A 12,112-nucleotide genomic window follows, 5' to 3' on the forward strand; every position below is an offset into this window, starting at 1 on the left:
AACCAGGCAACATCTGAGTTACAATTAAAACACATTTGCTCCAACAAGCTTCAAATAGTATGTCTGATTAGGAAAGACAGTTTTTCCTCACTGCCTGGAGGCTGTGTGTTCAGTCAGGGGAGCTATTATTGACAGCTATTGAATGATCTACAGTTGTAAGGGTGGGGGAAAAAACAGGATGTCTAAATGAAGCCGACAAGTTGATCAATGCTGTTTAAGACAGAAAGAAACTTGCATCCTGTTTTTTTGGTACAAATCTCTTGGCAGATATTCATCTGCTTGCGAATGGGGTGTGTGCTGTCAGAACGCTTTCCTCGAGTGCGTGTGTACTTAAAGTTGATCTCTACAAGCAGGCAGCTAAAGCACCGACTAATCTTTCCAATTTCCCTATTAAACGTCTGTATTTACAGATATAGAGCAACACAGGATAAGCTGACGTTCGTAAAGAACCGACACAACGGTGATCACAAAGGCACCCGAGGTTCACGGTGCTTTGATGATCAGGTTGTAAGAAAAGTGTCTGGGAGCAAAAATGACTGCCATTACTGTACTCCACTGCTTTCTCCTCATTTATTTCTTTTAAGAGACAATCCACCATTAGACCAAACATTACGCAACTTAGTTTAACCTAAATGACAAATATCTGGACGAGGCAAAGGAAAATGTCCATTCGGGTAGTTTAATACTGAGACAAACTGGAAATTCATTACCTAGCTTCATGGGTTACAATATTCTCAATTTTTGAATCTAAAAATATTTATAGACATACTCTGAGAAGAAGATATTAAGGAAAGACTTTTTTATTTGCCCTAAGTTGCTCTAAGATCAGATTTTCTTGCATGTGTAACCATTTCTTATTAATGCTAAAACCCTGAGAGCTTCGAGTACAGATGTTTTAGACCGCGGATCGCCTCTTCATTAAGGTTTTGCTTCAGAAATTTCCTCCTGGGAAGACTTTTACTGTCTCAAAAGTAAACAGAGCTATGTTATCATACATGAGCGGAATTCATATTAAAATTTGTCGTGCTTTGTCATCAGCCCTTAAAAATCTTCCAGATGAGAGAATTGGAATTAAAGCTGCCGGTTCATGTTTTAGAGGGATCTGGAGCGGCTAGGGCTATGTCTGAAAGGATGTGTATGTAGATATTTTGGATTAAATATGTATGTGAGCCTAAATTCAAAATGTTGCCAAGTGTGTTGGGGGCTGAGGGAACTATGTCTATGGGGAGAAGCAGAGCAGGAGAAGTTGAAGAGAGCAGCAGCCACACAGAACATGGACAGAGCGTTTACCTGGCCCTGTGCTCTGTGGGTACGCCAAGTAGCCGCCTCTTCCACGGGCCCCCCTACCTGAGCCACGCGCTGCCGCTACTGCCGCCGCCGCCACCGGTCCATATGCTGTCGCTGGGAAGCCTGCAGGCACATATACACACACATATACACACGCACATCACTTCGTGCACAGAGATGAGTACCTCCCAAAGCTGCAAGAGAATGTTGATACCAGTGCTGAGCTACAGGATAAAACTATAGCTTTCACAGACAGGGGCTCGTGTTAGGTCGACATCTGTCAGCAGTCTCCTACAGAACACAGAGTGAGATTCAAAACCCCGCAGACCTGCTCGATCCACACACACAGAAACAAAACGATAGCCACGAGCAACTCACGGAATAAAACGAGCTGGGAAAAAATAGAGACACATAGGTCAGCTCTGTCAAATCCAACCTGGCATGTGAGAAGGTTGAGATTTTAAACAAATCACCTAGTAACTCAAATAAACAATCTCCAAATTGTTTCGTATACACAACATTTGATTTCTATGTATTCAAAATGTCATGTTTAGCAATATAATCCACATCCTCTTACTGTAAAGACTATATCTTTGGACTCATACAGAAAAATATGCTGATGACGATACATGTAAGAATGAATATATGAAAAATGTATGACTTCAAACTATATAAAGGTACATTTCTGCAAATGTGTAGGACTGTATTCAGCTACAGCACAAACCCGTGTAAGATCTCTGATTACATTAGTGGAAGAATTTGGCTCTGGGGGTGTTTATGTCACATGCTTTGGATGAAAGATTATAGCCACTTCTGAGCTGCATAGACATGGGCATAATGGCCCTACCTCTGGGGACCATCCCTGCATTTTTTTCGGGAGTGCTCCCAATTACAGTGAGTGTCTATGGAATCAGAATAATCCACTGTAATGCAGTCCACATTTTGATTTTTGATTTTTTTTGTCTGGCTATTCAGGTGGAACATATGTAGCAGAGAAAAACATTTCCCACAATCAGACGAAGGCATCTCTTGGATGATTTGTCACTCAGAGATTTCCATCTGTGAGCTTATGTGAAGACTGAAGAAGTCTTTTGTGTTTGTTTATTCTCATGTAAATACTTTACTGATGTAAACATTTATACCCCGACGCTGAGATTCTTTAAGCTCGCCACTTTAAACCACATCTACAGCATACACTCACTCAGAAATCAGGCAGTTTGTGATACACTAATAAAATCAAGGCTTTAATTCCATGCAAATATAAATCCACTTTTAAAGGGTCTGATTATTCCAACAAATATCAGCCTAATAATCAGACTGTAATTAAGCCAACACAGTATCTGTGAATTGTAATTACATTGTTGGCCTTAATGAACACAGTAGCTAGAGGTGGCTGACAGAGACTAGTCCATGCCCAGGGCTTGGGCTCTCAGCACAGGAATGGCATGTCATTAGTATGGGTGATGAGATTCCTCACTCTGGGCTCAACACCTTCTATGCCTAATCAGCCTCCTAAAATTATCTCCACAGGAAATGCTTTCCTCACTAGCAAAGAAATGATCTCCAAATTCCCTCAATTGGATTTTTTCTTGATTTTTTCCCCCCCTCCTTTAGTTGATATGTGTGCATGTGTGTTTTTTGTGTGTTCTGGCTATATTCTGGAGACTGTGGTTTAGACATTACAAAATGGCACAAGATACCTCAGAGGATTATTTTTTTTGAATGCTGTAGAGGTAAGAGGAGCACCAGCGGGTGACCTATTTTCCGAGCCAGCCTTGTACTGCTATTCCACGAAGAGGGACTCACACAAAAGACTGATGAGACAGAGGGAGGGATGGGGGGGAGGTGAGAGGGCAGGGTCAGATGAGCTGCAGCCAAAGAGAAAAACACATAGCTTTTCATCAGCCGCCCGAGAAGGAGGTAATTCACAACTCTGTCGACACAATATGACCATGAATGTGCGAGTTGGGTGTGAGGTGCCATCATGCTGCGACTGGTAGGCAGGTGAAGAAGAAAAAGAAATGCCACTTTTCCCCCGACTATCTAACAGCTCAGGAGAGAATAACAGACTGAGGTAGCATGGTGAAAGGAGAAAAAGGACACACAAAAGACAACAAAAAAGGCAACTTAAATCCACCCCGCCTACGCTACTGCAGCCGCAGCACACCTGAAAACGACTCCAAGAGCTAATCTCCGCCTCTTTTCACTAAAACACAAATCGACTCTGAAGCTATGCTAATGACGGCCATGCACCCCTGAATTTCCACTTACAATGTCCCTCATGGTTGATGTGCACAACAGTGCACTCTCCACCTCTTTCTCTCTCGCTCCCTTTTTCCTAAGTGCTGAATCTATCTTCCCCTCACTGCCATTGTCATGACACCCCCAATAGACCCACTGGCTTGGAAGTTAGTTGCGGGCAAAGTTGTGGTGAGAGATTAACTTTGCAGGATTAGGTGGGTTAATTAATAGATGGCTGCTGCTCATTGTTTTGTGCTCACGCTGTAAGAAGCCACCCAAGAGAAGCGCTGCAGCATTAAATCAATTTCATGGCCCTTTTATTACTGAGGAGATAAAGCCAATATTTAGCTTTCTATTCTTCACAATTATTGGGCCCCTGCTTTGCCACTTGAGTGGCTGCGCTTGGCTGGGGACAAGGACACATCTGTTTATGAGCTGTGGAGGCCCGGGGGCCTTGGTGTCCGGACTCCAGGGAACTGTCCTCAGCTTTCGCTCCTCACAGAAATTCAGCCTTCCTCGAGAATGCTTCGTCGAGAAGGAAGAAAGATTAGACCTAAAGAAAGATGAGGACTTTCAAAACTGCCAGACGCTGGCTCTTGCTAAACAAAAGGATTGCATGGTCTCAAATATTTATATGTACAACTACAGTTTGTCAAAACTCCTTAGTTATTATTCTCTGTAGTAATGCTAACTTAAAGTCTTACCTGACCATGCAAGTCTTTCCTTTAGAACTTTCACATTAACTTCTAATAATTTCTTCTGCTTGAACTGCCACCATGATATACAGCATGTAAACATATCATTCACTGCATAAAATGAACTTTTGGTTAAAGGAACTCAGTAAACAGAATACCATATCAAATACGTCACATCATTGGATCTATGCTGAAGGTGCAAAACGTGGATCCAGAGCACTATACTTTACTACTTTATGTCTATGAAGTGGCATTTTTCTTGGGTGCACGGCAGCTCCTCTTCTAGCTGCACCTGTATTTTGTGAGTCTCTGTGAAGTTGACTGTACTGAAGTAGGTGGAGAGGCGCAGTAGGGGCAGTGTCAGCGGTGATCAAACCGCACAGTGCAATTTTTCAGTCAAGGATTTCTGGGATTTTTGCTTGTTGGAGTCTGGGTCAACAGTTTTGTTTTTTCTATTACAAACTGTCAAAGCCCTTTAACAGTAATATGATATCCAGCAAAGGAGAAAAAAATTAGGAGAAGTGGTTAGTAAAATTAATTCTCGCCACTTCTAAAAACACTGATGTGCCTCTTTTTGCCTGATGTTGCCATGTTTTCAAGCTAACCCTAAGTCAGTTGATTCATGCTGACTCTTAAATATCGATCTATCCAGACAATACTCTTTTTTCGACTTGATCTCGACTTAACCAATGCGCCATTTCTGATACATCTCTGCAGATCTTTTCTGGCACACTGCCTTTCTTGCCACAGACTCACTTTCTGAACCCATTACTCAGAGAACGTCACAATGAAAAGTTGTTGCATTATGCATCAATAAGGTCCTATTTATGTCCTACTAGTCTGACAACAGCTTGACTGATGTTAATGTAATCTGCACTGTTCTTTGGCCCAAAACTGCCAGCAGCAGCTCCCCTGTCATTGACAAAGCAGCTCCATCAGTCACAGAGCACTCTCCTCATTTCTCCTATAAGAAGAGTGTCAACTGACTAATGCACAGGAGGAACCCAGGGACGGAGGATGCTTCTATGGATATGGATCAAATATGCTCAAACTTTAAAATCTTTATGAAACTGAAAACTATTAAAACCAACAACACTATAACTTAATTTTTAAGTGGAAATCTAAAATGCTGTCAATACAATATATAAACATGGTCTCTTTAGAAAGTGTTAGTATTGCTCTGCATCAGTGTTTTCAAGATTTTAACATTAAATTTGGGATTAGACAAGCAGCTAACCAGGATTAGCTCGCTGGCTAGCAGACTTTTCATGCTAAGATGCTTAACACAGTAGCTTGGTTCGACAAAAGGGGCCGGCGAACAAGGCTTTCAGCCTGCTACAGCCGATTTCGGAGGGCAGACAGAAGGAGTAAGACAGATGAACAGCGAAGAGCGCTGATGAGTGAGACAGATGAACCGAGAATACCAGCACACATCAGTAGAAGACAAAGAGAGGAAAGGACAAAGATAATGAGAAATAGAGGGAGACATAAGGCCAGGACTCTGGTGTGCCATTCATTTTCATGGAATTCTGGTTTGAAAAAACCCCCATAAATCTCCTCATTTAGGTAAATACAGAAACAGAGCAATAAAATGACACATTTGATTTTGTTAGTGTTAATAAAGTGAAGGTTTAACAAGAAAAAAAATCTCATGCAAATTAAAAAAAACAATCTTCCTTTTCAAAATATTCACTTATTGATTAATTGCCACTTAAGAAGGCCAAAAATACATTACATTATATACATTAAAATACAATATATGTCTTAACAGTAGTTTTAGTAATGTATGGATTGCATCATTTTAAAATGCAGTAAATTGCCTGGTGTGAACTACCTGTATGCTTTAACTCTCCTTCCGTGCTGCACATCTCTGATAAATTGCTGCATTAATTTTAAGGCCAAAACCAACTTTTACAAACAGGTACGAGAGCGCAGACTATCATTAGCATCACAGTGGATTCCTTTTTCACACATCGGGTTTAAACAAGTAGGACAACCTTAAATTTATGGAATTCACATAGTAGTATAGACTACCTTTTTGGTAGTGCTTCAATAACCATGAGGTTGATGAGTGATAGCTGATAAGTTACACACCCACACACATTTATCAAGTTAACGCTGGTAGAACACACTTTGTATGGTTGAAAGGTTAAAAAACAGCTTGAAAAAACATTCCCCTCTAAGGTACGAGGCCAGGACTGAAAATGATTTAAAAAGCAGCCAATATTCAAAGAACAACTTTGAAACAACTTCAAAAAGCCTGCAGAGCACTAAAAAAGGAAAAACTAGATGAAAGTATGGCCTTTCTAATCCAAAATATAAAGAAATTATGGGTCGCTTCAAAGTTCAAGGAAATCTTACAAATAAATCAAAATATTAAGTTGCATTAAGGACATGTTCATAATTCAAACAGAGGTGAAGAAGTAACAACCCAGAAAACAAGAGGCTAAATAATTATAAAACAATAATAATATATTAAATAAATAATAAGAATAAATTTAAAAAATAGCTGAAAGCAGCAATTTTCATCTGCACTTTAATCTAAAATTGATCTGCTGTAAAGTTGGGCGAAATTTAGGAGAATATTTCTACATTTGAAGCGTAAATGTAAACCGTTCAACAGATTTGGAGTAAAGAAAGTAGATAAAGAATGTGTGTCTCTGTAATTTTAGGTTGAACTTCCTTTTTGATTGATGCTGATTCTCATCAAAACTAACCTGATTCTGTAATTACCTAAGCAAACAAACAATCACATGTTATGGACACATGGAGGAGAGGTGTAACATGGCCAAAGAAAGCCTGGTGAAGCCTGATCATTTTCTTCTGTGAAACTGGGTATAAGCGTTTTGGTGGCAGATGGGCTCAGAGTGGCCTTCTGGTTATGTTTCTGAATTGCATTTGCATCATTTGAGTGTTGTTGAGTTTTTTTTTTTAGTTTATTCAGAATAAATTTGGTTTAGCTGACGCTCAGCGCTGCTTTGCATAGAGGGGTCTACACTGCTCAGTAGTTTGTATGTCTTAAATCAGGGGTGTCAAACTCAAATACACAGTGGGCCAAAATTCAAAACTGGAACAAGGTCGCGGGCTAACATTAATATTTATTGAAAAAAAAAATCTTCCTCCAGATTTAAGAATGAATCTCTCCTTATGGACTCAAACTTTGCTGAAAATCTGAATATGGAACAAACAACGCTTAATACTAAACAATATATATATTAGCTGTATAATACCAGTAGGCCAGCTCTAATAATAATTTGTAATTAGGCTGCGGGCCAAATTTGGCCCGCGGGCCAGAGTTTGACACCTATGTCTTAATAATAAAAAGGATGACTCATGGAAGAGATCTTAGCAAATTCATTGTAAAATAAAGAAAAGGAAATTGTAAATGACCTATAAGAAGTTCACTGTAAGACACTAAGAAGTACAACAGAAGTTGTAGCCGGGCCAGTGAAGCACACGGCTGCCTTGTCATGGGTTGAGGGAGGCATTCTGTCAGAAATGGAAAACTGACTCCACTACACATTTTGCTTCATCAATAACATTTGATAAGATATAGAGAAACATATAGAGACAAATAAACAAAACAAAAAGAAAGAAAATATTTATCAAAGTTACCAAAGAGACAGCCACCTAGCAAGACATCTTTTCATCTCCAGACTGACAAGTGTCCTATTGTTGTCATCCGTCAGTGTGACTTTGTTGTTGTTGAAAGCATCTCTGGGTTGTTGTTATCAAAGGCATAAATCACAGAGCTGGAGAGAGCCAGGTGGCTTTCATATGAACTGCTGCACACATGCTCACGTCTCACCTCTCCTCTGATCAGAGGAGACCTACAGTACACACAGAGAGTTCCCCTCGCTTACAATGCAGAGGCTAGGGTCTGGAAATGAGCCAGAGAGACAGAGAGAAAGAGCATTTACATGCACACAAGTAATTCAATTATAACCAGACTAATGCAATACACATATTATTGCAACTCTCATGTAAACACCTTAACCAGGTTATCTTACTCACATTAAAGTCCTAATCAGAGTAAGCATAACTTGATTAACAGAGCTGGGTTGCATGTCAGTCATTCAAATTAATCTCGCCGTGTTTATGTCTGGTGTCTTTCAATGCTTGGAATCGGTGCATGCGCCACAAAGGACAAAGGAGAACACAGAGCTCCACGACGAAGGTTTCAAACAGAATCGTTACAGGATGAAAGAATTAAACAGGTAAATAATCACTTAGATGATGCTCCATCGAACCCTAAGCCAGATAAGTGGTTAGGAAACTTGATGGGATATTGGATGGATGGAGAAATGGTTACACAGACAGTGACAGAGTTTCTTGCCTTATTGTCTTATAATGCCTTATTCCTCCCATCTGTTATTTCCCTACAGCTATTTCCCTTAGGTCTACAGGCTAGTATCTTAGTATCTAGTAACATTTTCTTGGATCAGCTGATTTGTAACAGATAGTCTAGTGTGAAAGCTTAATAAAATGACATTTTTTCAAATGTCAGTCTGCAAATATTACTGGTACTTTGTTCGCTCTGGCAGAGTACAGTCCCAGCATTTGTTGCCAATTGTTGTCTGTTTATATTTTTCTCTTGATAAGCGGTATATCACAAGTTATGTTGCCTTGGTTGGTTTCAGTCTACCCACCCAGAGTCATTTTGGAAAGTGAAACAGAACTGAGAGGTCCCAGAATAATTCACATTTGCTCATTTGCCTGGCAAAACTAGGCTATAAAAAGCCTACAGCATCAATAAAAGACATATTCTAAAAAAACAAGTTTTCGAAATCAAATATCTCAGCTGAATTTAACGATTCAAAATTCATGTTTACAAACTAAATGCAGGGAAGCGAATCTTGCACCGGTGCCACATAGTATAGCTGCATCCAGCTTTGTTTAGTCTAAACTATTATGGAGCCAGCTCAATAAAACAATATTAAAGTAAGAGGTGACATGTTAAAAATAGCAGTGTGCATCTATAGGCTCAAATCCTTATCGTCAAAAGCAACTGGAGTTACACTCTGGCATAGGATTGACTATAAGTGGATTTTAATCGTGTGATGCATTCATGCACTGTTTAAGTGTTTCAGTCACTATACAAATGCCAGTAATGACAGATCATCAAACAGCTGATATCATAATATAATATAAGCAGTTAGACTTTACTGTGTACTTTTCCTGATGTTCACAAAATGACACATTTTCCAAAGTAGGTGCATGCATTCACAGTGTCTAAAAGATTTAAAGGTATAAAATTGGGAGAACAGTCAGTCAGCCACATAAAAAATAAATGGTTTAAATATTTGAACACATTTTGACAATTTTGTAATTCTGCAATGTGGTGCAGAGATTAGAAATGTTGGATTTGAAGTTTCCTCAGGTCTTGGTGATTCCAAGTTGGCTGCAGATCTTAAATAGATACAGCATTGCGTGGTCAGTATGACCCAGTTTTGAACCTTTTTTTTTAAAGGTCAGATTTTGGAAACAGACTGCTCTCTGTAAAGTAAAAACCACAGGGTACAAAATAAGCACCGCCTGTCAAGTGGTACAATGAGGTAATTTATTTTTGAGAGTGCACAGTTATGACAATAAAAGAGAGTGATGACAGGATAGTCCGGTGCCTCCTCCAAAGGGGAAAAATGAGTTGCAACACAGCACTGAATGATATGCTTTAGAGAGGATTTAAAAATGGATATACACAATACCACAGGCATTCAGCATATACATACATATAGCCTGCACTTCTTCACTGCAGACAGCAGCAATACATAGGCTCTACAACACCAAGACTGCCCACATCTCTACAGTACAAGAACAGTCAATTGCTCTGTCATATAGTCACACCTGACTTCATTTATATATCTGCGTATGTGCAGGTCAATATATCTGCGTTTGTGTTTCCCTCTTACTTTCTTTTTTAAACCAAAGGTAATGATTTCTGTAAGTAATGAAACAATTTGGCACACTGATCCTTTGCCAATGATGGCATCTGATGGGGGAAAGAAAGAGTCAATGAGAGAAGAGGAGTGAATCCAGACCTCAGCAAAGCCTGGCTTTACGCTGGTAATTGCACACGTATCTTTTGTCTTTTGACCAAATGATGAGGCCCGAGAGGAGATGCATATGTGTTAAAATTTAATCTGGGTAATCTTTCAGAGGCAAAGCAATAAAAAAACAAAATAAATAAAAATCTCAGATTCTGTTAGTCATAACTAAATCACATCTTCTCTGCCACCTGAAACAAAAACAATCTAAAATAATTTAGAACCCAACATCTTTTAATTCATAACGCACTGAAAAGACAAATCTGCAATCTCAGGAGAGCAGTGGTAAACATATAATGTATCTTTCTGTTGGGAAATTACTGCTCTTCATGAGAAGGTCAGAGGTGAGGAACGGGTGTGCTACAGACTAGCCTACTTGTGCTAGCAGTGTCTAAGTGATTTGCTCAAGGACACTTCAGTAGGGTGGATTCCTGCTGCCAAGGGAGCTCAATCCGAAGCCTTCCAGCTGAAGAGGAGTGTCCGTACCCATGCAGCCGTCTGTCAAAACTGCCCACTATCCACATTGCACACCTACAGCTTTACATATTTAGAAATCATTCATAAATTAAAAGCAGAAGAAACCGATGCAGCTGTACAACGGTGTGTGAGTGATTGTGACATTGCAATGTGATGTTATGCCGTGAGCTCAGGAAGAGCTCAGAGTCTTCTACTTCTAGTCTTTTAGCTCTCAGTGACAAGAGTGCTGTTTCTTTGTAGCTGAAGTGCATGGCAGCATAGCATCAAAGAGGACAAACTAGGCTCTTTATTGAAGTGTAGCCGCACTTTCGACCTCTTCTTTGTACTACTTCCCGTGCTCTTCAGTATAAAGGAAACTGCTCCTATGCTGCACAACTGATATAAACACATTGGGCTTCCACACAAGCCTCAATATAACTCCCAGTCACTCACACACCTGCAGCAGTTAAAGATGAAGCACTGGAGAATGAAACAATAAGGGACAGAAACAATGCATTTCAAAAAACAGAAGAGAAATCTGCCAGGATAGATAAGGCAGAGACATTTAAATCCATTTGGTCGAGGAAATTGTGAAACTGGTTTTCAGAATGAGACAGGGTTTTCGGTTCACAACCTTAATACCAAGGCAGTTTAGGATAGTGACTTAAATAGAGAGAGACAGACAGGAAGGACACAGATGTCTGACCTTGCAGTAGTGCTTATGTAATGGTCTGCTTCAGTGCATTTAACTGCAGTGCTCCTTTCCAACCTAGGATCAGTAAAGGCAACATGTCTCTGCAGTCCAATCTCCTCTGACATCAGTTCTGACACTTAGAGTGTATGAAAAGGTCTTGTGAGCTCCAAGTGAATCAGTTGTTATGGCCCTGCCTGTGTGGTCCCCGTGGAGCCAATCATACTAATTAAACTAGACTACTTAAGCCTCCTCTCATTAGTGTCCAAGTAAACAGCCTTAATTTTTTATGCATTTTAATGCCCATCTCCCAGTTCTGGGGGTGGTACTGAACCGGACAGATGAATGATGAAGGGGGGTAATTTCAGGTTTTCTCAAATGAAAGAGAGTGCACTGCGTGTCATTTTATCATTCAAGTTAAATATGTGTTGGTGGATTTGAACTATGCTTCACCATATCTCGTACAGTCAAACTCGCCTTCTCAGTGATAATTCATTTAAAGGATAAAAGGATAATATGTGATATAATATGTAAACATGATCTTAAACCCGAGCTTTTGCAGACTTATTATATTTTTGGCCAGCTCCATGGTTACACAATCTAGCACTGCTCCAGATACCAGGGGCAAGTAGGGTAAAATGTGGCATGACCCAAAAATAGGGCTGCAACACTTGACTTCACTTGATCACTGCAGAAGC

General features: G+C 39.9%; 1 protein-coding gene across 8 annotated transcripts in view; it reads right to left on the reverse strand.

Moving 5' to 3' along the window:
* Positions 1-12,112, reverse strand: part of msi2b (musashi RNA-binding protein 2b) — a 279,565-nt gene that overhangs the window by 22,790 nt on the left and 244,663 nt on the right. For 4 of the 8 annotated variants that reach the window (XM_026182715.2, XM_026182713.2, XM_026182714.2 and 1 more), the window contains exon 11: positions 1,291-1,410. The exons of 2 other annotated variants lie outside the window; for them this stretch is intronic. In XM_026182715.2, the coding sequence (XP_026038500.1) occupies positions 1,291-1,410 (120 nt within the window). The remainder of the gene's footprint in view (positions 1-1,290; positions 1,411-12,112) is intronic. 2 more of the 8 variants (XM_026182717.2, XM_026182724.2) reach the window with 1 other exon arrangement.

This window comes from Astatotilapia calliptera, chromosome 10 (genome assembly GCF_964374335.1).
Source record: "Astatotilapia calliptera chromosome 10, fAstCal68.1, whole genome shotgun sequence".
NCBI classification, from domain to species: domain Eukaryota; kingdom Metazoa; phylum Chordata; class Actinopteri; order Cichliformes; family Cichlidae; genus Astatotilapia; species Astatotilapia calliptera.